Source organism: Bubalus kerabau, chromosome 13, assembly GCF_029407905.1.
Source record: "Bubalus kerabau isolate K-KA32 ecotype Philippines breed swamp buffalo chromosome 13, PCC_UOA_SB_1v2, whole genome shotgun sequence".
NCBI classification, from domain to species: Eukaryota; Metazoa; Chordata; class Mammalia; order Artiodactyla; family Bovidae; genus Bubalus; species Bubalus kerabau.
In genome coordinates, this window is record NC_073636.1 from 1,142,435 (window position 1) to 1,169,966 (window position 27,532).

A 27,532-nucleotide genomic window follows, 5' to 3' on the forward strand; every position below is an offset into this window, starting at 1 on the left:
CTAAAGGAAATCAGCCCTGGGTGTTCATTGGAAGGACTGCTGTTGAAGCTGAAACTTCAATACTTTGGCCAACTGATGGGAAGAACTGACTCATCTGAAAAGACCCTGATGCTGGGAAAGATTGAGGGCAGGAGGAGAAGGGGACGACAGAGGATGAGATGGTTGGATGGCATCACTGATTCAACGGACATGAGTTTGGGTAGACTCCGGGAGTTAGTGATGGACAGGAAGGCCTGGCATGCTGCAGTCCATGGGGTCGCAAGGAGTCAGACATGACTGAGCGACTGAACTGAACTGAACTAACACAGGCTAGACTGCCTAATCCTGTTCTAAGTCTCAAGAGGGTCACATGTCCTAAGAAGACATAACCTATGATTGTAGAATAGGTTTCAAAGAACCTAGAAGACTAGAGCAAAGAAGGGGATTGCATCTCTGTGTTGGTTTAAAAAGCTGCAGGCTTTGCTCCCACCAAGGATGTATGACCAAGTTCAAGTAGGTCAAGATACCACATAGTGGATGTTCTTCCATTAGCATGCTGAGCAAGTTTCTCTAAGGACTTGGTTGTATGGAAGTTTAATCATTTTTTTCTTACTACATGTCCCTGTGTGCTTAGTTGTTTAGTCGTGTCCAGCTCTTTGTGACTCCATGGACTGCAGCCCACCAGGCTCCTCTGTTCATGGAATTCTTCAGGCAAGAATACTGAATGGTTTGCCATGCCCTCCTCCAGGGCGGCATCTTCCCAACCCAGGGATCGAATCCAGGTCTCCTGCATTCCAAGTGGATTCTTTACCATCTGAGCCACCATGGAAGCCCAAGAATACTGGAGTGGGTAGCCTATGCCTTCTCCAGGGGATCTTCCCAACCCAGGAATTGAACTGGGGTCTCCTCCATTGCAGGCGGATTCTTTACCAGCTGAGCTACCAGGGAGGCCCACACATGTCCCTACTATCTTTCAAAAATGAAAACTCTAATTCCATTATTTCACCCCAGTCTCTGAGGGAGTCTGTCCTTTGGGCTTTTCCACTGCTATACTGACAGGAAGGGTCAGACGCAGTATTCTGAATGCCCCAGGAGACCAGGTGAGTTCAGTGTCCCAAAGGGTTAGCAGCATCCCTTGCCATCTGCTCCACTGCTGGCCACTTCCAGACCTCAGGAAAGAGGGGACCTGAGGGCAGCGAGTTTCCATAGGCAACACAACAACTATGATGAGGAGATAGCCTTGGATCTTTGCCCTCATTCCTGAGTTTTTGTGAACCTCTCAGAGAAGCTAAAGCAAGGGTTCGGGATTCATCAAGTCAAGGAGGAGGAAGAGAGGAACAATGAACAGACAGGATGGAGGATGGACACATGAAAATTACTTTTTAACAAAGTAATATTTTTCACTGCCTAGGCAAATGACTTCTGTGAATTTCTTGTATGAAAAAGAACTTTTGTTTTGTTTTCTTTTTACTTAATTATCACCATCATTATGTTTTGATGCAAGTGGAAATTTACAATAAAATGAAAACAAATAGCCTCAAGGATCACATACAATTCTGTGATAAGGTGATCTGTAATTCAGGCAATGTACGCTTGAGGCTCATATCTTGATCTCCTACTCCAGTTGCTGCTGATGCCATTTGAGGAAAATACAGATGAAGAGAAAAATAAGTATCACTAGGCTAAAAAATTAAGACAATTACAAGAATATAAATAACAAATTTATAATGGATTGCAATACAAATAAATAGTATTTTTAGTATAAAGCTACATTTGCATGAAGAAGCTACATTTGCACTGTTTAGTAACAATTATGATTAAAATACACCAGAAACATGTTAAAGTTGTTTGAGTCACATATATACAATATCACAGTTCACAAGAAGCTTCACTGAGAATAAGCCATCTGAAGGCCATGTGTCCTGATCTGAAACTATCAAAGGCCTTTCAAGCAAACCTCCTGGCTCAGGAAAGATGCTCAAAAAGCTGCCCCATCCAGATCGATCTGACTTGACTCCACTTTTGGTTTTCAAGATAAGCTATAATCTTCTAAAGGGGATCATAATGTAGACTGATAGAAACAGATACTGAACAAGAAGGAACTTTTCTATTGGCACAGAAGATTTACATCACCATTTTCCCAAATGTTATTATTTGAAAGGATGGGTGAACCACACATTTATAAGACTGGCAGAAATAATACTTTAACACTGAGATAAAGGACATAATGAAACTACTGATACACATTAAAAAAAGCACCAGTCTTCCCTTCCTTTTCTTACTTCATGCCAATTTAAGGTTTTAGGCTAAAAGCTCAGGTACGTCTTATCATTTCAACTCTTCTTTGGACTCTTTAATGTTTCTCATTCTGTAAATCAGGCTCCACTCTTAAAGGACTTGGTAATAAGTCACATGCCAAGTACTTGCCTTAAAAAACACTTCTATCATCTACCCAAATCACACATACACAAATCTTATAGAAATACCACAGCTATCAACAAGGATTTGGGCCATAAGAGTCAAAATTTGGCATTCTCCACCATCAGAGTCAGCCTGACCAAAGCTTGCTTGCTTTTTATCACAGTAGTAATTTTGGATTTCTTCTTGTAATCAGAGAGGCTTGTGGCTAACTGGGATCTTGTGCCAAGATAAAGCGGCGGGTTTGTACTCATGGGTTCAAGCCATGTGAGTTGAATGAACCAGCTTCTCATCCATTCACACTTACAGTTTAATGGGAAAGAAAGAAGTAGACTGCCTATATGTTGCTTCAGAATGAGAACTCTAAGCAAGCTGGGGTTGTTCGCCAAGAGATAAATAATAAAAGGAAGAAATCAAGGAAACAGTAACTGGAGGTTTCAAACTTTCCCTCTAACCAGTGAACAGGCATTCTACTCTCACTTCTCACACAGAAGGCACTGCACCCATTCCCAAATGAACAGTTCATTTAATTTACCTAACTTTGATACTCTATAACTAAGTAACTGATATTGCAATACAGGGAGGTATGATAATTTATTTTTTGAATAAAAATCATATTTCTATGCACTTGACTTCTGGATTAAGGACTACTTATTACCTACAGGAAAAATCTATCAATTCCTATTGAAATGTTAATCTAATTTTAAATTATTTGGGGTTGATATTTTCCTTTAGTTTTATATTCAGGAAGAACTTAAAATGAACCTAAAAGTTGCAAGTAGAAGGAAATTCAATTCGATTGTGTACATCTCTCATCAGAATATTAAAAAAACAAAAACAAAAAATGTAAAAACAGTCCCCATAGCAAATACTTCAACTTTTAATGAATCCACATCTCCAAACTGTTTTCTCCTCTTCCTCTATTTTTTTTAAGTATTGTTCAGAAAGAAAATACATTTTTCTTATTATATAATTAAATACTATCAGAAGTCTAACTGGAAATTGGCCTTACATTTATAAAAAGCCAAAGTAGATTTTATTTCTTCATTCCATCCCCTTTAGTAAAATACTTCACTGACAGAAAAAGAATTATTTCAATATGGGGGCGGGGGGTTGGGGGGAAGTATCAAACAGAAAAGCCAAACTATGAAGCCTTTCTTATTCCATACTATTGAACTTGAATTCAATTATCTTTGAAAATTTTGTTTCAGCTGATTAGAAAAGAAACAGAATCCAGTGCCAGGAGGGCAGGTTCAGCTTGTCTCTGCTCCAGAAAGGCTTCCTGGTATCAGGGAGATGGAGCTGCCTCCCTGGAGGTACCATTGGAACTGGGGCTTTGGATGAGGTGTCAGAGCCCCAAATGGTGGTCAGGCAAGAAGTAAGCACAAGTCAAGGTTTTCCCAGCCTATCAGTTCTGTGATGGCCTCAAACTTGAGATTGTGTTGCTGTCTAAAGACAAAAATTATCGGCAACTCTTAATGTCATCACACTGGGGGATGAGACTATCAGGTGACTAAGTGGGAAGGATGAAAAATAACCAACTCTAAAAACTGTATTCTGTCAGAATAAAAACTCCCTTTGTGTGAGGCTTGCAATAGGCTCATTCAGCCACATCAGGGCAGAGTTTCAGAACCTCCCCCTCCTCCAGTAAGCCCATGTTCAAAGTTAATACAAGGTAAGGGTTATCTAAACAGCAGATAGGAGTGTACTGCATATTTCTTCTTAAAGATTACAGAGTAACATGGAGACTTACATTACCATATGTAAACTAGCTCAGGAAACTCAAACAGGGGCTCTGAATCAACCTAGAGGGGTAGGATGGGCAGGGAGATGGGAGGGAGGTTCAAAAGAGAGGGGATATATGTATACCCATGGCTGATTCATGTTGAGGTTTGATAGAAAACAACAAATTTCTGTAAAGCAATTATCCTTCAATAAAAAATAAATTAAAAAGAAAAAAATGACAGAAGCTTTTTTAATTCCATAAACCTGTACTACTTATTATTCCATCTGGACTCAAGGGGTGTACAATAAACTTTAGACACCTTTCATAAGCTTGGAATCTAATATTATGAATTTATTCTAAGGCATAAATCAGATAGATGGATGGATTTTCTAAAGGACATTGGGCCCCCTGGGTACTTTTAGCAGACTAAATATTGAGATGTATAGAAATAAAATTCTTTACAAGATTAAGGAAGAAGGAAACGAAATCAAACCTTTCATTTTCAGATACACAATTTCATTAGTTCTTTCATCAAAAGCATATCAGTGAAGTAAAATCAGAAATGTTTTTTCAGTTATTATTAAACTGGTTCAAGAGCCAGGGAAGCCCTTGAAATGGAAACAAAACAACACAGTATTCAAGGTTTCATCATAAGATTACCTTGTACTGGCAAGACATAGGAGATTTCTGGCTTCAAAGAATATTGCTAAAGGAGCTTTTGGAAAAAAATTTAAAAAGACCACATTTTGGCTAAAAACAACCAAAATCTCTCCTGTAAAACTGCTACTTCATTTTGAATCTCTGAAGGTTACAACATTTTGTTTGAGATGGTTGGCAGTCATGGCTTCATGGGCTGTACTGCTTGATTATCTAAACCCTTAAGGCAAAATAAATACAGCTAATATTGAGCTGACTGCTGCCCGAGTCCTCTCACTGAAGAAGTATTGTTCAGAGGGTGGGGAGCCCACAGGCCCACGGTGGGAAAACTGGAAATGTTAAAGGTAAGAAATAAAACACAAGAAGGGAGGTTCAGAGTTAGAAACATTTCCAAGCTTTTTTCTACAATAATCTCCAAGGCCCTCTCAACTTCTATCTCTAAAAAGTACCCCTTTATATGGTGCCTGATGGCCTGATGTTTCTTACAGTTTGACAAAAATCAATACTCAAACAAGAGGAACCAAGATGGCTGCTACACTCAGGGTGCTCAGCTTGCCCTGCTCTCACGGTAAGGGCCTGCAGCCCTGTCTGTGCCCGTGACAGTGCTCCTGACGCTGGGGACCGCGTTCTCTGGTCAGAGCTCTGTAGCCCAGAGTAAACGTGTGCTCACCCCCGGCCCCAAACAGACCCCAGCACCACGTTTACTTTTCTGTATCCTGATTGTCATGCCTGAAAGATTCTCCCTAATATACACGAGGCTTAATGCCATGAGACTAAATGGCTAAAGATTATTGTTTAAGAGAAGCTTGCTCATTCAAAAAGAAAATAAGAATTTGGTTTAAACTGCAGACAAAAGGGGAAGTTAACATATTCTTTTGGTCTGTATTCCAGTCTCAGGCTGACGGTCCCTTGTCAGCATGCTGACTTCTGCGCTGTCTCAATGAGTCTCCCAGCGCCTCTGTGCCAGCCGAGAGGGGCTGCTCCAGGCTGTCATCTCCAACCTCACTGGACCCCTCGTCCTCCCGGGCCTCCCTCGGGGGCTCCGGGTCCCGGGCATCACTCTTCTCCTCGTCCCCGCCAGCAGCCGGGCCGTCCTCCTCTTCCTCCTCTGCTTCCTCCTCATAACCAAGGTCCTCTTTCTCATCCTCGTCATCTACAAGGCTGTCCTTGTTCTCTTCTTCATTTGAATCATCCTTTTCCTCCTCTACATCCTGCAACTGTTCAGTTAAATGAACCTCCTCTGACCTGAGATTCTGCTCTGTGGAAGAAAGAGAGGAGAACATTCTCTGATTAAACAATGGGCATTCAAAATGCTTTCACTAGTATGTAGAATCTAAAAAAATAAAACAAATGAACGAATATTATAAAACAGAAACAGACTCATACAAACTAATGCTTTGTACCGATTCAGCAAACTAGTGGTTACCAACTGGAGGGGCAAGACAGGGGAACGGGAAAAGAGGTACAAGCTACAAGGTATAAAATCTATAAGATACAAGGATGTAATATAAAGCATAGAGATAGAACCAGTATCATAACTTAAAATGGAGTATAACCTATAAAAATAATGAATCAACTCTATTGTACACCTGAAACAAACAATGTTGGACACCAACTATACTTCAATTTTAAAAAGGTCATTCAGCAGTTGATTGCATTTTGCTGTGAAATGAAACAATGGGGCACAGGATGGCTTTCTCCATCGTGAAACCATGTTACTGCAAAGGACAGATCTCTGGATGGCATCCTAGCCCCATCCAGGGTGTCTCCACCTCTCTCTGGAGACTCGCTGACCGAGCTGACTTGGGCACAGCCCAGGGGCATGGAGGGCAAAGGTTCCTCTGTGCTCTGTGTTATGCACCTTGTAGAATGCTCAGCAAAACACTCACTGGTCATGGTAATTGGTTCAAACTCTGACTTAAGCAGAGCCAGTTGGAGTACTGTCCAGGAATTTTTGGCCAGAGTGAGGAGGAAAACTTTCTCTCCTTCTACAGGGATTGTTAAACTGATAAAATGTGAGTTGGGGCTGTTGAAAGCCACTGAATCAGCTTCACAGAGACAGAAACCTATCATCTTTGGGCTGAGCATGAAGCCAGAACATCCTTGGATTTTTCAGCTTTGTAAACTAATAGATTTTTCTTTCTTCCCCTAAGTTACTTTAAACTGGGATTCTGTTACTTTTAAGAATTCTAAGGAATATAACATAGTTTATAATTATATATGGAAGTCTGAAAGCCTTAAAAACTTTAAGAATTAAAAAAGAAATATAAGCTTATTTAGTTAAACTCACATAAAATTCAATAATTACAAAGTCTCATGAGTCTTCAACACTTCCCTGGCGGTCCAATGGTTAGGACTCTGCACTTCCCCTTCAGGAAGTGTGGGTACTATCATGGTCAGGAAAGAAAGATCCCACAGGACACAAGTATGGCCAAAAAAACAAAGTCTTCCTGCAAACAACAGGAATAAAAGCATGGAAATCCAGGGGTATTTGGTCCCAGAAACAGTGTGAAGTAGTGAAAGGATTTGGGAAGACTGCTATTATGGCTCAGTCATTACTGGTACACAGGAGGAACTCAGTAAGTGCCACTTCCCCTCCTGCCTTGCTCAGCCCAGTTTGAATGAAGGAAAACATGTCAACTGATTAATGAAAGGCATACAATTCAAGGGAAAAAGTAATGGCCAAAATGAAATGTTCTTTAATGTAAGAGAGGAAATAAAAGAATGCTTGCTCAAATCTATCTAGAGAACACAGTTCAAGGAATTTGGTGGTGGTAAATGTTTGGTCACCAGCAAACCACAGGAAAATTCACAATGAGCACAGAAGGGCATATCACAGACTTCTAAAGATACTCTATCTCATAAACTTGTCATACTTACCAGAATGTTCAGATAAATTCCTTGGAAGTGGCAAGTAGAAACATTCAGATATTACTACCAAGACCTGGAGGGAAAACAGTGATTTTACAGTGAGTAAATAGAACATTTATTACCAAACAACCTTAAAGTTAGGCCTTGCTTCTATAACCAGATATTCATAGATAAATACAGAACAATTGGTCAAAAGTCCTCAAAAAAACAAGGCAAGGGTATAATTAAGAATTTTCTATTTTTCAAATGTGGATATAATGCTGGAAAATACTATTAATTTCAAACAGAGGTCACAAAGTCAAATGTATATACACAGTCCACTAAAAATAATAAGCAAGTATAAGAAAACAGACATTCTCAGCCAAGTCTGAAGTGATCCTTTAAAAAACCCTACTATGACAAATGATACCACTCTCATGACAGAAAGCAAAGAGGAACTAAAGAGCCTCTTGATGAGGGAAGATGGAGGAGGAGAGTGAAAGAGCCGGCTTAAAACTCCACATTCAGAAAACTAAGACCCTGGCATCTGGTCCCTTTGTGAAGTGAAGTCGCTCAGTCGTGTCCGATTGTGACCCCGTGGACTGTAGCCCGCCAGGCTCCTCCATCCATGGGATCCTCCAGGCAAGAATACTGGAGCAGGTTGCCATTTCCTTCTCCAGGCGATCTTCCCAACCCAGGGATCTAACCCAGGTCTCCTGCATTGCAGGCAGACGCTTTAACCTCTGAGCCGTCCCTTTACTACACAGCAAACAGAAGGGGAAAAGGTGGAAGCAGGGACACATTTCCTCTTCTTGGCTCTAAAACCAATGAGGACGGTGACTGTAGCCATGAAATCGGAAGACGACTACTTCTTGGCAGGGAAGCTATGACAAACCTAGATAATAGTGTTAAAAAGCAAAGACATCATTCTGCCAACAAAGGTGCATATAGTCAAGGCTATGGTTTTCCCAGTAGTCATGTACTGATATGAAAGCTGGACAATAAAGAAGGCAGAGCACTGAAGAATTAATGCTTTTGAATTGTGATGTTGGAGAAGACTCTTGAGAGTCCCTTGGACTGAAAGGAGGTCAATCCAGTCAGTCTTAAAGGAAATCAACCTTGAACACTTTTTGGAAGGACTGATGCTGAAGGTGAACCTCTAATACTGTGGCCACCCCATGCGAACAGCTGACTCACTGGAAAAGACCCTGATGCTGGGAAAGACTGAAGGCAGAAGGAGAAAAGGGCAACAGAGGATGAGATGGTTGGATAGCATCACTGAATCAATGGACATGAACTTGGAAAACTAAGGGAGATGGTGAGGGACAGGGAAGCCTGGAGTGCTGCAGTCCATGGGGTCTTGTAGAGTTGGACATGACTTGGTGACTGAACAACAGTATGATAAATAAAATGAGTCTGTATATGGGTTGTCACTCACCAGTGGGAAACTCCTGATTATGTGGAAGAGTATTTCAGGGTGTAGAATTACTAAGAGTGCTGTAAGAAATTACTAGAGGTGCACTGGCAGGACCCTGAGGGATGGGATGGGGAGGGAGGGTCAGGATGGGAAACACATGTACACCCATGGCTGATTCATGTGAATGTATGGCAAAAACCACCACAATACTGTAAAGTAATTAGCCTCCAATTAAAAAAAAACAAAAAAAGCAGTGGGAAAATAATAATAATAATTTAAAAAAGAAATTACTAGAGGGACAAACTGAGAAAACATATCAATGATGTGAACTAGATCTTATTTTAAAGAGTGACTGGCCTCACCTCCAACCTTGATTGCAGCATTGACTCACTTTCTACTTACTACTAATAAGCTGCTTCCCTTGATAAACTACAAGCTTCCTAGAGGAAGGTTCATTCTGGCTCATGTTCCACACCCGGATTGTGTGCTGCGGTGATGAAACTGATGGGACGACGTGTGAAATGGGACTGAGGCAGTCGGGGTCCCTCGCTCTCTACACCCTCCACACGGCCTCCGCACAGTACTGCCCAGCAGAGAGAGACCAGCGTGAGAGGAAGCCGCCTGCTGAGAAGGGCTGCACTGGTCCTCCTGTACTGAACTAACTCTTGGCCTTCACCTTTACTGTGAACAACGGCCCAATCTTTAAAATAGGAACAGTACTTCATAAATTTAAGGGGTTCAAAACTTTTAAAACTCTAAAGTCATGTCCTTTTGATTCAATTTTATAAACATCAAATGAGTAACTCACTTTGACTATTACCACCTGCATAGTTATTTATTACTTTACTTAATACTTGGTTCATTACATTTAAGATATCATGTTAAAATCTGGGGGGAAGGGTTCAGAAAAAGATAAAAAAAGAAGCTGTAAAGCAATATGTATCAGGGAACTCATAAAAAAATGAAGAAAGCTCTTTGATAGATACTTCAGAGATACAGAGACAACAACCAGTCCTGGGGGTGGGGAAGGATACAGAATGACCACTTAAGAGAGGTGGCCTTTGGGGCCCTGGACATGGTTAGGAGAGGACGAGCACCACCAGTGGTCTGACTCATGTAAGCAGCACCACGCTGCACACAGAGGCTGTTGGATCCAGTTGTTGTTCAGTCATTCACTCATGTCCGATTCTGCAACCCCATGGACTGCAGCATGCCAGGCTTCCCTGTCCTTCACTACCTCCCAGAGTTTACTCAAACTCATGTCCATTGAGTCGGTGATGCCATTCAACCATCTCATCCTCTGTCGTCCCCTTCTCCTCTCGCCTTTAATCTTTCCCAGCATCAGGGTCTTTTCCAATTAGTGAGTTCTTTGCATCAGGTGGCCAAAGTATTGGAGCTTGGATCCAGAGAAACGCCTAAATGACAGACGGAGGAAACCCACGTGCAGGGCAGTGGGATGCACGAAGCACAGAGGGTTGGAAAACTGATGTGAACAACAAAGAGGAAAACACTTCCACCTGAAAAGACAGAGTCTGAAAACCAAATGATAGCCACATGCTTATAGTAGCTATTCACTGAACATAATGCTTTTCTGTGACTTTCTTTTTCCTTTTGCCTTTCTTAATACCAACTGAAGCAGAAATTTTTGGTTTGGTCACATTGCAAAGGAAAGAAGAAACACCTTCCAGTCACAAATAATTGGCATTTACAACAAAGCCTGGAAGGGAGTAAGTCCCACCTGTGAGATACCTGGGCCATCTAGAATGCTATGTAAGGGGGCCTAGAAGAGACTTATGGGACACCAGCCTCAACCCTGTCAGCTGCATGACCCTGGGCAAGTCACTTAACTGTTTTCTCACTTCAGTCAGTTCAGTTCAGTCGCTCAGTTGTGTCCGACTCTTTGTGACCACATGAATTGCAGCACGCCAGGCCTCTCTGTCCATCACCAACTCCCGAAGTTCATCCAAATTCATGTCCATCGAGTCGGTGATGCCATCCAGCCATCTCATCCTCTGTCGTCCCCTTCTCCTCCTGCCCCCAATCCCTCCCAACATCAGACTCTTTTCCAATGAGTCAACTCTTCACATGAGTTGACCAAAGTACTGGAATTTCAGCTTTAGCATAATTCCTTCCAAAGAACACCCAGGACCAATCCCTTTTAGAATGGACTGGTTGGATCTCCTTGCAGTCCAAGGGACTCTCAAGAATCTTCTCCAACACCACAGTTCAAAAGCATCAATTCTTTGGTGCTCAGCTTTCTTCACAGTCAAACTCTCACATCCATACATGACCACTGGAAAAACCATAGCCTTGACTAGACGGACCTTTGTTGGCAAGGTAATGTCTCTGCTTTTCAATATGCTATCTAGGTTGGTCATAACTTTTCTTCCAAGGAGTAAGCATCTTTTAATTTCATGGCTGCAGTCACCATCTGCAGTGAGTTTGGAGCCCCCCAAAATAAAGTCTGACACTGTTTCCACTGTTTCCCCATCTATTTCCCATGACTTGCAGTCTCTCAAAAGGACAAGTCTGGCGTCAATCTACCACTAAGCGCTGTTTCATGTCTCTAACACTACATAACTCCATTACACTGTCATCCTTCCCAGAAATTGGGAGGAAAATCCTCTCGTTCCTTCAGTTCAGGATCTATTTTCTAATCTAAAGAACCACTCTCTCGTGATGGGACACTTTCTGAACCACTAAACATGGCACTGTTTACAAACAGGGCCTATACAGGAATGGTACCCTCCTCTCCCTCTTCCCTCCAATAGTTAGATTTTCAGGTTTCAGCTTAGCAGACAGCCAGGCATCTAAAAGAGGAGAGCAGACAGATCTGCCATCTTTCATAGAGAGTGAGAGCTACACCTCCTGATACTGGAGACCCTCTCTGTGGAAGCTCTGTGCTAGGAAGTGGTCAGCAGCATATACTGGGTTGACCAAAAAAGTTCATTCCAGTTTTCCCATAAGATCTTGGGGAAAACCCAAATGAACTACTGGCCAACCCAATAGAAAAATGGTTCACCCAAGTTGCAAAATTCAGACAGTATCTACAGCAACTGAAATGGAGATCAGATAAGACAGGCAAAAGTTTGCTGCCCGTATATTCCATGGCTTTTCTGCCTGTCCGAAGCTTTGCTGTTTTCCATCCTTCAAAGCACAGTTGCTATCAGAAAGTGATGCAACCAGAGCGATCTGATGTACACTTACGGGCCTTCCCCATGTTGGTTTAAAGTGCAGAATATAGAAATAGAAAAATATATAGAAATATATTCTACAGAATATAGAAACTTCATTTCTAAAACTGAGCCCTTGGGTTACATGTGAAAAGTAACATGGAACTAGTACAGCCACTATGGAGAACAGTGTGGAGTTTCCTTACAAAAACTGGAAATAGAACTGCCATATGACCCAGCAATCCCACTGCTGGGCACATGCACCAAGGAAACCAGAATTGAAAGAGATACGTGTACCCCAGTGTTCATTGCAGCACTGTTTATAATAGCCAGGACATGGAAGCAACCTAGATGTCCATCAGCAATGAATGGATAAGAAAGCTGTGGTACATATACACAATGGAATATTACTCAGCCATTAAAAAGAATGCATTTGAATCAGTTCTAATGAGGTGCATGGATGAAACTGGAGCCGATTATACAGAGTGAAGTAAGTCAGAAAGAGAAACAACAGTAGAGTATATTAACGCATATATATATATGGACTTTAGAAAGATGGTAATGACGATGCTATATGCGAGACAGCAAAACAGACACAGATGTAAAGAACAGACTTTTAGACTCTGGGAGAAGGAGAGGGTGGGGTGATTTGAGAGAATAGCATTGAAACATGTTTATTACCATATGTGAAATAGATCGCCAGTCCAGGTTTGATGCATGAGACAGTGCGCTCAGAGCCGGTGCACTGGGATGACCCTGAGGGATGGGATGGGGAGGGAGGTGGGAGGGGGGTTCAGGATGGAGAACACATGTACACCCATGGCTGATTCATGTCAATGTATGTCAAAAACCACTACAATACTGTAAAGTAATTAGCCTCCAATTAAAATAAATTAATTAACAAAAAAAAAATCACTTGAAAAATATTTCAACCATTACTAGTCTCAATAAAGACAGCAAACAAAAACCAAACTAGCAGTCCTGCTTTGACTTCCCATCTTTTAAAATTATGGAAAAAAAGAAAGATGTAACGGTGAAGCTTATGGGAAACAAAGACTTGATCAGGAAATCACTTCTCTATGGGAAACGTCGTGCCCTTCCTGGGCAATGCGTATATTAACATTTCATGCAAAGACTGGCACAATAAAGGACAGAAATGGTATGGGCCTAACAGAAGCAGAAGACATTAAGAAGAGGTGGCAAGAATTTGTATGCAGGTCAGGAAGCAACAGTTAGAACTGGATATGGAACAACAGACTGGTGCCAAATAGGAAAAGGAGTATATCAAGGCTGTATATTGTCACCCTGTTTATTTAACTTCTATGCAGAGTACATCATGAGAAACACTGGACTGGAAGAAACACAAGCTGGAATCAAGATTGCCGGGAGAAATATCAATCACCTCTGACACCACCCTTATGGCAGAAAGTGAAGAGGAACTCAAAAGCCTCTTGATGAAAGTGAAAGTGGAGAGTGAAAAAGTTGGCTTAAAGCTCAACATTCAGAAAACGAAGATCATGGCATCTGGTCCCATCACTTCATGGAAAATAGATGGGGAAACAGTGGAAACAGTGTCAGACTTTATTTTTTGGGGCTCCAAAATCACTGCAGATGGTGACTGCAGCCATGAAATTAAAAGACGCTTACTCCTTGGAAGGAAAGTAATGACCAACCTAGATAGCATATTCAAAAGCAGAGACATTACTTTGCCAACAAAGGTTCGTCTAGTCAAGGCTATGGTTTTTCCTGTGGTCATGTATGGATGTGATAGTTGGACTGTGAAGAAGGCTGAGCGCCGAAGAATTGATGCTTTTGAACTGTGGTGTTGGAGAAGACTCTTGAGAGTCCCTTGGACTGCAAGGAGATCCAACCAGTCCATTCTGAAGGACATCAGCCCTGGGATTACTTTGGAAGGAATGATGCTAAAGCTGAAACTCCAGTACTTTGGCCACCTCATGCGAAGAGTTGACTCATTGAAAAAGAGTCTGATGCTGGGAGGGATTGGGGGCAAGAGGAGAAGGGGACGACAGAGGATGAGAAGGCTGGATGGCATCACTGACTCAATGGATGTGAGTCTCTGTGAACTCCGGGAGTTGGTGATGGACAGGGAGGCCTGGCATGCTGCAATTCATGGGGTCGCAAAGAGTCGGACTGAGTGACTGATCTGAGCGACTGAGCGACTGATCTGATCTAATACAAAAAATATCTTTATGACCCAGATAACCACTCAATATGCCAGCAAACTTGGAAAACTCAGCAGTGGCCACAGGACTAGAAATGGTCAGTTTTCATTCCAATCTCAAAGAAAGGTAATGTCAAAGAATGTTCAAACTACCAGACAATTGCACTCATCTCACACACTAGCAAAGTAATGCTCAAAATTCTCCAAGCCAGCCTTCAATAGTACAGGAACTGTACTGTTCCAGATGTGAAATTCCAGATGTTCAAGCTGGATTTAGAAAAGGCAAAGGAACCAGAGATCAAATTGCCAATATCCACTGGATCATTGAAAAAGCAAGGAAATACCAGAAAAACATCTACTTCTGCTTTATTAATTACGTCAAAGCCTTTGACTGTGTGGATCACAATAAACTGTGGAAAATTCTTAAAGAGATGGGAATACCAGACCACCTGAAGTGCATCCTGAGAAATCTCAAGTACGCAGGTCAAGAAACAGCTAGAATCGGAAATGGAAAAACAGACTGCCTCCAAATTGGGAAAGGAGTACGTCAAGGCTGTGTATTGTCACCCTGCTTATTTAACTTACATGCAGAGTATATCACACAAAATGTTGGGCTGGATGAAGCACAAGCTGAAATCAAGATTGCCAGGAGAAATATCAATAACCTCAGATATGCAGGTGACACCACCCTTATGGCAGAAAGCAAAGAAGAACTAAAGAGCCTCTTGATGAAAGTGAAAGAAGAGAGTGAAAAAGCTGGCTTGAAACTCAACATTCAGAAAACAAAGATCAAGGCATCCAGTCCCATCACTTCATGGCAAATAGATGGAGAAACAATGGAAACAGTGACAGAGTTTATTTTCTTGGGCTCCAAAATCACTGCAGACGGTGACTACAGCCATGAAATTAAAAGATGCTTGCTCCTTGGAAGAAAAGCTATGACCAACCTAGACAGCATATTAAAAAGCAGAGACATTACTTTGCTGATAAAGGTCCTTCTAGTCAAAGCTATGGTTTTTCCAGTGGTCATGTATGGACATGCGAGTTGGACTATAAAGAAAACTGAGCGCCAAAGAATTGATGCTTTTGAACTGTGGTGCTAGAGAAGACTCTTGAGAAGTCCCTTGGACAGCAAGGAGATCAAACCAGCCCATCCTAAAGGAAATCATCCTGAATATTTATTAGAAGGACTGATGTTAAAGCTGAAACTCCAATACTTTCACCACCTGACACGAAGAACTGTCTCATTAGAAAATCCCTTGAAGCTGGGAAAGATTAAGGGCAGGAGGAGAAGGGGACGACAGAGGATGAGATGGTTGGATGGATCACCAACTCGATGGACGTGAGTTTGAGTAAACTCCAGGAGTTGGTGATGGACAGGGAGGCCTGGCGTTCTGCAGTCCATGGGGTTGCAAAGAGTCGGACATGACCGAGCAACTGAAGTGAACTGATGACTCACAGAAGGAAGGAGACCCTCTGAGGTCATGGAGATCAAGCTTCACATGATGACACCCATGCCTTGCTTTCAGTCCCCAGTTAAAGGCAAAGGTGATGGGGATCAGTGAACCTGAGACCTCACTGAAGGCAAAGCTTCTAGCTGTTGTGTCACTTTCAACACACATTACAGGTACAGAAAATGCACGTTGAGCAGAGATACACACTAGCTGTTTTACGGAAATGTATTAACAGAAAACATATGAGTCTATTACTGCTTTGGAATTATTATTTCCTTAAATAACGTTCTCTTCCCAATTTCTTTAAAGGAACAGTATCACTTGGTCACTTGAATCGTCTAGAATCAACTCCCTTCTTCAGATCAAGTCTCTAATAACCTTCCTACAGTGATAATTTGACTCAGTTTCCAAATAAACTTAGGGCCCAGATAGGCCTGACTTTTTCAACTTAAAGTCAACCTCAAAAATAAAATTCTAAACTATTTATGTGAGAAGATTTTTCAATGTTTGGGCTTCCCTGGTGGCTCAGAGGGTACAGCGTCTGCCTATAATGCGGGAGGACCTGGGTTCAATCCCTGGGTCGGGAAGGTCTCCTGGAGAAGGAAATGACAACCCACTCCAATATTCTTGCCTGGAAAATCCTATGGACGGAGGAGCTTGGTAGGCTACAGTCCCTGGGGACACAAAGAGTCGGACACCACTGAGCGACTTCACTTTCACTTCCAATAGGCCCATACTCAACTACATCCAGAATAACTCCATCTCAGAATCACCCAGGATCTCATATTGTTTCTCCTACAGAAGCCACACACTCATGCAGCTCCAGAGTAGACAGCAGATGGGAGAAATACATTGATATCCACAAAGTTATATCCAAAGTCAAATTATTTTAGGCCAGAGGACTAAGGACACGTTAATTAGCAATAAGATCAATACAGCAGAATGGAACATACCCAGGACTACTGAATTACCCAGGACCACTTAAGTTCTATCCCTATCCATGAAGTTAACATCAGCAGTCAAATGACAAATGCAAACCATATATGAGGTAAGCATACTCATGGCAAAATAAAAGCAAGCCTTCTTGGCACCCTGGAATATGACTTTGTAGCACCAAGTTATGGCTTGCTATAAAGATGACTGCTAACATTTTCCTTAAGTTTATTTTTTAAAAGACTGTGAAAAAGAGCTGAAATACATTACAAAATGTAAGGACAGACTCTAACAAACTTACCTAAAGGGTGATCCTTTTTCTATAAAATTTTAGTCATCAATTATTCCTATCTATAATATAGTGTTTAAGAGCTATGTGATTAGTATATAGTATAATAACTTTTATGAACTTCTCAAGTTTAAAGCTCAAATTGATCAAGAGTAGGTAAAGAAAAAGATTTCAAAAATATATACCCAAGAGAAAAACACACTCAAGCATTTACATTTCCCACATAATTAAGTATAAAGCATAAAATTATTCCAAGCCCTATCTAAAACTCTAGGAAGAATGTATACAGATACCTAATGGATAGGGATTTTCAAATCCAAAGAAGACATAGTGATATGGTTTGCATCTAATTTTTTCATGTAACAATGATTGTGATTTTTTTTAAATCCACGTTATCTTACAAAATCTACCTTGGGAAAACTGGAGTATAATAAGCTGGTCACATTTAGATTTTCAATTTGAGGATACAAATAGGAAAAATCATCTTGCTCATCCAAGGAACAAATTCACAGCTTTGGCCTTATCACAACAGTGTTCTAATCAAGTAGGCAATGTGTGAATTCACAGCTGACTCAGTTGTCTTGGAAACTAACTTATCAACTCAAGTTAAGTCTCTATTTCTCTCTTCAATACTGCCTATATTTTGGGTGGCACATATCTTCAGAATATTTAAGAGAGGGGACTGGGGATAATAATTTAATGAATTTTCCATTATATCTCAAATTTCCATTGAAAGTAGTATCATACAAGCAAATGTTATTTAACTGCTTAGATTATACACAAAATGATGTTTGTTTATGTGCTTTTTCTTTCTTGGCTGCTTTCTAGTTTTGCATGAAACCAACTGGTTTTAAAGACAAGAAAAGAGATTCATGTTATCTCTTACCAGACCCATGAGAAGGCCAAAAATCAAGGTGGCTATCACAAAGAAGAAGTAAGAACACCAAGCAGGAACTCCAAGGGTCACTGTGAAATAGTTGTGAAGATGCTGTAAACAGAAGAAAAAAGAAAAAAAAAAAAAATTTATAAAGAGAACTAAAAATGTTTGAATCTCCCTCTTTACCACTTTACTCAAGTCTACAGTTCTATTTATATGAGTTCCCACAAAGATCATCCAGCGGATTATGCATCTATATTATTTTTCAAGAGCAAGTCAGATTTTATAACACTGAGAATCTGAGAGTAAAAATCAAGGTCGTATCTAGTAAGAGTTATACTTCTTTGAAGTTAATGACCAAACAGAACTCTGGTAGGATTGTTTATCCTTCTTCCATCATGAGATTTCTTTTTGGTCACTATCCCCTAACAACTTATATACCTTAATGATTACTAATAATATGATATCCATAAAAAATTAAACTTTTTTTTTAATTGGGCCTTTATCAATTTTTAAGTAGAACTAAATTACTGCTTATGGAACATCAACCATTTAAATGTTTCCATACTTTCTTTTTCTAGTCATATTCTTATTGCTCGACACCCAGCCATCCTTTACAAATTTCCTAATCACCATAAAATTGACATTTTTCAGTTAATTCATTATGAGCAAATAAGATATCATCAGCCTTTGAAGAAAGTGCACATTCATTCTTGTTTACTATCCCCTGGGACTCTATTTTTCACTCGAACAGTAAAAAATGAGTGAGGAGATACAATCTGAGCTAGAAGTATCACATGCTAAATCATACAGGAATTACAGATATGAACTTGGGAGTGTGGAATCAAAGCCCTTTTAGACATGGACTTGAAGGAGACCTGTTGCCTCATGACAGCTTTATAATCATCTATTTTAGGCCCTTTCAGCTTCAAAAAAATTCACTAAAAAACCAATGGTTTTATGATATTTTTATGTCTATAGATAGTTTATCTACAAAATTACTGAGCACAGGATGAAATGGCTCCAAACTAAATGCCACCAGCAAACAGAAATAATGACTGAATGACTTGCTCAGAACTGATGAGGTTAATGAAAACTAGTCCAAGATTCTATTTAAATAGTTCTCAAAACTGAAGTTACTCAAGTATCTCCCATTGGCTTCTCAGTTTGTAACTGTCAATACAATTGATAATATACCTGCTTCTGGCTTAATTTAGAATAAACAAAACAGATTGTTAACTCGTCTAGAATAGTCTGAGATCTCTTCTCTCCAATTGTTTATTCAGCAATAGAGACACATCTAAAGACTCCTCAAGTTTTTAAATACGGACACATGTAATTAAAGTGTTCAATAAATATTTATTGAATAAATAAAATACACTAGCAAATCCTTAAACTATTCACAGGAATGCATACAACTCCTGACTTATAAAACTGTCATCCGTCTTCTGTTGATGGCACTGGTCATTGCTCTATCTTCAGGGCAACTATCTAAGAATAATCTAGTACTCTGCAGCCCAAGTAGACAAAAGAGATATTTAGGATATAAAAGGTTGTTTTGCTCAAACTCTGTTCAGCGGAAGCTTTAAGATGCATTGTACAGTTCTCTAGGAAATTTGGCATATTGAACATAGCTTATTTATGCTTGTCTTGATTATTCAATGTCATCATCAAAATTGAACTCTGAAATGGGCCAAGGAATTAGAAGACACGGAAAGCCAGTGTGCATATGTGCTGACCCATGGATATATGAATTCTGTAACTTGCTTTGTAAGTAGTATCTGCCCATATAGTTGGAATGAATAACACATCCAGGTATAAGTCCATCTGGACAGTGTCTTAAGCCCTTTTGCAAAATAAATGATTTAAGAAATGCTTAAGAAATTTTTTAAGTTATTTTCTAGAATTCAGTAAATGATGTGCCTTTGAATCACTGCATTAAGTCATATTCTCAGTGCATTCAAAATCATCCTCTTACAGATTCCACTTCAATTTTCTTGTACTGTCATACTCTAAGGAATTTGCTTGAGCTTCTTAGAGAAACTCTGCCATCTTGTGGTCTTTTTAGGTGATTACTAAAAAATTACTAAAGCCTCATTAATCAAGTTTTGTTTTCAAAACTGTAGCCACAAATCTTTATCTTTTACTTTGTCTGAGTCCACAACGGTTTCAGAATACCTTTAAGACTATTAGAGTCCCTGTACTAGGCACATGAAGTTTTCTGTATACATGTTTCCAAGTAATAACTGATTAAAACCGACCTATTTCAGTTTTAGACTTCTGTGTTTCTTTGCCAGGCAAAGTAACTCTTCACTTGTGGAAAATACTGACCCGAGGTCAATATTATATGTGCTCATTACAAGGAAGCATCATATTATTTCCTTAAAATGCATGCAAATGTCACCTGCTGGGCCCAATACCTTATAATATTATATTTTTGTAATAAGTGACTGAATTAAAGCTAATTTTTAGCTATGAACAGATCTGAATGAGAGGACTACATGAAGACACTGTTTACAGCAGAAAAAAAGGAGGACATTCCAACCAGTGGTCAGATGGATTTGAGGAATGGAGCCAGGATAATGTGTTCAAGGTTCAGAGGTGGAGCTTTTTATAAGATTCACTCAAAACATAACAGAAAGGTTGAAAGTTGAAAAAAACAATTCCAGGTAGGCACTAACCAGAAAGAAAAAATTACAGTATTAATATTAGGAAAAAATGACCTTATAGAATGTAAATCCAATTGCTAAGTGTCAAATTTTACAATTTCTTATAAAACTTTTTGTTCTTTAAAAAAAAATCTGGAAAGTCCAAATATACATACATATACCATATATACTGTACTTCTCAATCACTAATAAGAATATATTAACTGGTTATTCAGAGATGGATCATGTTCTGTTCTTCAAACAGCCTGTTCTCTGCAGTCCAATGCATTCACACAGAATCCATCCATGCTGCCCAAGGCTGTGCCCTGTGCCTACAGAGGTAAAACATCAACTCCTGGCCTTCATGTGCTCCAAATGTCACACACAGAAATCATTTGCATGACATAATGAAAAATGGCAACTCCTTGTTACCAGTCAAGCTATAAGTTCAGTTCAGTTCAGTCGCTCAGTCGTGTCCGACTCTTTGAAACCCCATGAATTGCAGCACGCCAGGCCTCCCTGTCCATCACCAACTCCCAGAGTTCACTCAGACTCACGTCTATCGAGTCGGTGATGCCATCCAGCCATCTCATCCTCTGTCGTCCCCTTCTCCTCCTGCCCCCACTCCCTCCCAGCATCAGAGTCTTTTCCAATGAGTCAACTCTTTGCATGAGGTGGCCAAAATGCTGGAGTTTAAGCTTTAGCATCAGTCCTTCCAAAGAACACCCAGGACTGATCTCCTTTAGAATGGACTGGTTGGATCTCCTTGCAGTCTAAAAAGGGACTCTCAAAAGTCTTCTCAAGCTGTCAGAGGTTTGAACAATTATTTATTTTCCCTGGTACTGTCTTTGAAAAGAAAACTACTTTATAACAATGTGTGAGGGTCACAATTAATTTCCATCTAATCTCTTTTTAAGGCTTCCCTGATAGCTTAGTTGGTAAAGAATCCTCCTGCAATGCAGGAGACCTCAGTTTGATTCCTGGGTCAGGACAATCCACTGGAGAAGGGATTCCAGTATTCTTGGGCTTCTCATGTGGCTCAGCTGTTAAAGAATTCTCCTGCAATGCTGGAGACCTGGGTTCGATCCCTTGGTTGGGAAGATCCCCTGGAGAAGGGAAAGGCTACCCACTCCAGTATTCTACAGTCCATGAGATTGCTAAGAGTCAGACACGACTGAGCAAATTTCACAATCTCTTCTTAACCCTCAGAACAAATTCTCTCCTGACTTGCAGTTGTAACAGATTCTTTGCTAAGCTTTTGAAGATTCCTGACATCGATTATAATTATCCTGTTGGTTTAGAGAGTATATGTGTTAAGGTTTTCAGATAGCTATCAAAATATATGACTCCTAAATATATTTAGTGTCAAAATATTGCAATAGGCTGAATCCTTACTCTCAGTTCCTGGTTTGCAATGCAAAATTCTCAACCTTTGAATAAACTTCTCACCAATAAAAGAAAATATCAGAAGAAAACCAAATGAAACTGAAACTATATGAAAAGAAGACAAATGCTAGTTATTTTTTAATATGATATACCGCAGCTGCTGCTAAGTCGCTTCAGTCGTGTCCGACTCTGTGCGACCCCATAGACGGCGGCCCACCAGGCTCCCTCGTCCCTGGGATTCTCCAGGCAAGAACACTGGAGTGGGTTGCCATTTCCTTCTCCAAAGCATGAAAGGGAAAAGTGAAAGTGGAGTCGCTCAGTCGTGTCCGACTCTTTGCGACCCCATGGTCTGCAGCCTACCAGGCTCCTCCGTCCATGGGATTTTCCAGGCAAGAGTACTGGAGTGGGGTGCCATTGCCTTCTCCAAATATGATATACAAATGTCAAAAAAAGACAATTAACAGAATTTAAACAAAAAAGATTAAGTTCAAGTCACCAATTTATTTTCTGTTGCTAAAAAAAAAAAAAAAAACCTAAAGTAGGTATATCTCAAAAAGCAAAAAATATAATACAACTGAAAAACTGAGATATAAAAGTTCTTTTTAAATTTCTCCAAACATATACTAATATGCACAAAAAGCAGAGCTTTCATGAGCTTCATGAACTGTTGTTGTTCAGTCACTCAGTCGTGTCCGACTCTCTGCGAACCCATGGACTGTAGCACACCAGGCTTCTGTGTCTTTAACCAAGTCCTACAGCTTGCTCAAACTCATGTCCGTTGAGTTTGTAATGCCATCTCATCCTCTGTCATCCACTTCTCCTCATGCTTTCAAACTTCCCCAGCATCAATGTCTTTTCTAATGAATCGGCTCTTCGCATCAGGTGGCCAAAGTATTGGATATTCACCTTCAGCATGAGTTCTTCTAATGAACACCCAGGACTGATCTCCTTTAGGATGGACTGGTTGGATCTCCTTGTAGTCCAAGAGACTCTCAAGAGTCTTTTCCAACAGCACTGTTCAAAAGCATCAATTCTTCAGCACTCAGCTTTCTTTATAGTCCAACTCTCACATCTATACATGACTTTGTATGGAAATACCATAGCTTTGACTAAACAGACCTTTGTTGGCAAAGTAATGTCTCTCCTTTTTAATATGCTAAGTTGGTCATAGCTTTTCTTCCAAGGAGCAAGCGTCTTTTAATTTCATGGCTGCAATCACCATCTGTAGTGATTTTGTACTTGTTTCTATTGTTTCCCTGTCTATTTGCCATGAAGTGATGGGACCAGGTGCCATGATCTTCATTTTTTCAATGTTAAGTTTTAAGCCGGCTTTTTCACTCTCCTCTTTCTCCTTCATCAAGAGGCTCTTTAGTTCCTCTTTGCTTTCTGCCAAAAGGGTGGCATCATCTGCATATCTGAGGTTATTGATATTTATCCTGGCAAGCTTGATTCTAGCTTGTGCTTCATCCAGCCTGGCATTTTGCATGATGTACTCTGCATATAAATTAAAGAAGCAGGGTGACAATATACAGCCTTGATGTACTCCTTTCCCAATTCGGAACCACTCTGTTGTTCCATGTCTGGATTTAACTGTTGCTTCTTGACCTACATATAGATTTCTTAGGAGGCAGGTAAGGTGATTTGGTATTCCCATCTCTTTAAGAATTTTCCCCAGTTTGCTGTGATCACACAGTTCAGGGCTTTAGCACACTGAGTGAAGCAGATGTTTTTATGGAACTCTCTCGCTTTTTCTATGACACAATGGATGTTAGCAATTTGCTCTCTGGTTCTTCTGCCTTTTCTAAATCCAGCTTGGACATCTGGAAATTCTTGGTTCACGTACTGTTGAAGCCTGGCTTGGAGAATTTTGAGCATTACTTTGCTAGCATGTGAAATGAGCGCAATTGTGCGGTAGTTTGAACATTCTTTGGCACTGCCCTTCTTTGGGATTGGAATGAAAACTGACCTTTTCCAGTCTTGTGGCCACCGCTGAGTTTTCCAAATTTGCTGACATATTGAGTATAGCACTTTCACAGCATCATCTTTTAGGATTTGAAATAGCTCATCTTGAATTCCATCACCTCCACTAGTTTTGTTCGCAGTGATGCTTCTTCCTAAGTTCCACTTGACTTTGCAATCCAGGATGTCTGGCTCTAGGTGAGTGATCATACCATCATGGTTATCTGGGTCATTAAGATCTTTTTTGTATAGTTCTTCTGTGTATTCTTGCCATGTCTTGTTAATATTTCCTTGAATATTAAGTTCCAAATATGACAAATGATGTATAATCATAACTTAGAAAAGACAAATACAGGGAGGTAATCAGATCTAAAGATCTTTTGAAATACTTTAAAAATATATACTTAATTCCCTGACAATTTTGTCAAATCTGGCAGGATTTAGATCATCCTACATGTAGAGAGGAGCAAAGGTTACGTGACACATTCAGTATTATGTACAAGTTCAGCATTTTAACCATAATAACAGTTCTAAGTTACTGAGAGGACTCAGTAAAGTGATACAATCACACATAGCAGCTTCCCAGGTGGCGCTAGTGGTAAAGAACCTGCCTCCCAATGCAGGGGATGTGAGACATGGGTTCGATCCCTGGGTCAGGAAGATCCCCTGGAGGAGGAAATGGAACCCCACTCCAGTATTCTTGCTGGAAGAATCCCATGGAAAGAGAAGCCTAGTGGACTGCTATAGTACATGGGGTCACAAAAAGTCAGGCTGTCTGAGCCACATAAAAGGGGCTTGAAAATTTTTCCTTAAAGGGCTACATCATGAATATTTAGGTTTGTGGGCCATATGATCTCTGTCAAAACAACTCATCTCTATCACTGTACTGTGAAAGCAGTCACAGAAAATAGGTAATAAGTGAATGTGACTATGTTCCAACAAGACATTATTAAACAAAACAAGCAGCCCAGGCCGCCCACAAACTGAAGTCTGCTGATCCCCAACGGATCTTTGATTTGTAGGGAGATCATGACACAGAGAAGGAAATGGCACCCCACTCCAGTACTCTTGCCTGGAAAATCCCATGGACGGAGGAGCCTGGTAGGCTGCAGTCCATGGGGTCGCTAAGGGTCGGACAGGACAGAGCGACTTCACTTTCACTTTTCACTTTCATGCATTGGAGAAGGAAATGGCAACCCACTCCAGTGTTCTTGCCTGGAGAATCCCAGGGACGGGGGAACCTGGTGAGCTGCCGTCTCTGGAGTCTCACAGAGTCAGACACGACTGAAGTGACTTAGCCGCATGACAATGAGAAATAAGAGCAAGTGAAACCACAGAAGCCCTTTCAGCTTTGACAAAGGGATTCACTACTGATCTATGAAAATATGACTTTGGTCTTTTGGTCCCTGTCCAAGTCCTTCTACACAAAGACACATTCCCACTATGACTCCAGGTAAGAGTAGTTGTGTGGCTTAAGAAGAAAAGTGAAATTATGAAACCATTTATAAGTATTCATTTTCCTATTATTTAGAAGCTACCTTCTCACTCTTAAAAACCCCTCTGCTGATATAATCATAAAAGGCCTTATTTACTCACCCATATCTTGCCAGAGATGCTAAAAAGACCAGCCATTCCAGACATCCTAAAAAAAAAAAAATAAAGGTAAGGAGAACCACTGGTGATGGATAGCATAATAAAGAATAAAAACAAAACAAAACAAAACCTTGAGTCACAAGGACTCCTCCTCCACTTTGTGCAAGACATCATGCTCTCTCCTGGATTCTCTTCCGTTCTGACAGAGCTTAGACCCCAGGGCCAGGTTCTGGATTACTCAGGAGTAAACACAGTCAGGTCTGCTGGTCCTTTCTTGCTGCATGGTGCATGCCTGGCAACATTCCTAACACTGAGCAGCGGCAGGTCTCAGGGGAAAAGTCACACGCTCTGCCCTCACAGCCACAAGCTCAGTGGGCACCTGAGGGCACCGTCCGGCTAGAATCCTCTAGGCTCATACTAGAGATGAGAGCTCATGTCCTTTCTCTCCCTTCAAACTGTACACACCCTCTCCACCCCGTGCCCTCAGCTAACACACACTCATCTGTCACTGTGCAGCCAGCAGCTGGCAGGTGGCCTTTCTCACCGTCTCAGCAGCACATCTAGCCTGGTGTTCACCTGCATCCAGTTTCTTCTGTTCCGACGGAGGAAACTACCACCCCAACCACAGTCCAAACTCTCCACTTGTGCCTTGGATCCCATCCCTTCTGTCTTGCTAATGACTTGGTTTTTCCTTTCATCCCATTTTCTGCATCAGCAATTTCTCCCTCTCTGATGGACCATTTCACTGCATGAAAACACGTTCTACTCTCACTCATCTTTTGAAAGGAGCATCACTGGACCACAGATGGCCCTCCAACTCAGCTTCTCAATCTCCAAAGAGGAGCCTACACTTGCTGCTCCTTCTTCCTCACCTTACCTTTAACCCACTCAGATCCGGCTTCTGTCCTCACTGCTGCACTCCCTGACTCCCTGTTAAGGCCACAATGACATCACATTGCTTCACTCAATGTCCTGTCTCAAACTTCATCTCCCCTAACTCTTTGTAGACATGAGACACAAGGGACTACTCTCTCCTTTGTGCACCTTCTACTTGCCTTTTAGGAAATCGCACACCCCTGCCTGCCCTCCTGCCTCCCTGGCACTCATTTCCAATTTTCTTTTGCTGACTCCTTCTCTACCCAGCTTCTTACCTCTGGAGTGTCTTGTGGCTCAGTCCCAAGCACTTTTCTTTTTCTCTCTCTCCAGGTGACCCCCTTCCTTCTAAAACTTAAAATACCATCTATATGCCTTTTGTGTTCCTGAATTCTCCATGGAGACCTATCTCCATGCATCCAACCTGGAAGCTCTACAAAGAAGTCTGCATCTCAAACTTAATATGCCCAATGCTGAACCCCTGATTTTCTTTTGCTCAAACCAGTAACTGGTACCAAGACCATCAAGTTCTCAAACCAAAAACCCAGGAGTTTAGTTGTGTGTGTGTGTGCATATTTGGAGTGTGTGTCTGTTTGTGTATGGATCTTCCCTTTCCTTCACCTTAGTGGACAGTCTACCTTTAAAACCTATTTTATTTTTTAACAGTGAAACAATTATTAAAACATTTAACAACTACATTTATACCATATACAAATCTAAATTTCATTTAAAAGTATCAACTGATAGTGGTTTTGGATTCACATTAGCAATCATTACATGATCAAAGAGACTGCTTTCTTGTGCTTTATTACAAAATTTATTTTCATTAACTACTCAAGTTTCAGAATGCTTTAATTTTTTCCCTAGGTATATTCCTTTCTTTAGGGCTCCTAAAGCTTCAAACAATTGTTCCTATCTTTAAATTCAGTCCTGTCTCAGTTTAATTCAACATCTATTAACAGACATTGGTTTCAATCTTTTTCTTCTTAGCTATAATTATGATATACAGGGAAACAAAAGCCATCAAAGAAGCCTAACATTTATCAAGTGTCTTTTATTTGGGGCCATGACTAGCACTGAATCTCAGTCTTCAGGAAAGAGCTGGGAAGGTGAGGACT

The 27,532-nt window shown here is 40.7% G+C and overlaps 1 protein-coding gene across 1 annotated transcript in view; it reads right to left on the reverse strand.

Annotated features, from left to right (window-relative positions):
- Positions 1 to 1,533: 1,533 nt before the first annotated feature.
- The window catches only part of TMX4 (thioredoxin related transmembrane protein 4), a 55,207-nt gene continuing 29,208 nt past the window's right edge, over positions 1,534 to 27,532 (reverse strand). The window contains exons 5-8 of the mRNA XM_055543367.1: positions 25,545 to 25,590; positions 17,965 to 18,066; positions 7,661 to 7,724; positions 1,534 to 6,038 (exon numbers count right to left, since the gene is read on the reverse strand). Of these exons, the coding sequence (XP_055399342.1) occupies positions 5,674 to 6,038; positions 7,661 to 7,724; positions 17,965 to 18,066; positions 25,545 to 25,590 (577 nt within the window). The 3' untranslated portion in view covers positions 1,534 to 5,673. The remainder of the gene's footprint in view (positions 6,039 to 7,660; positions 7,725 to 17,964; positions 18,067 to 25,544; positions 25,591 to 27,532) is intronic.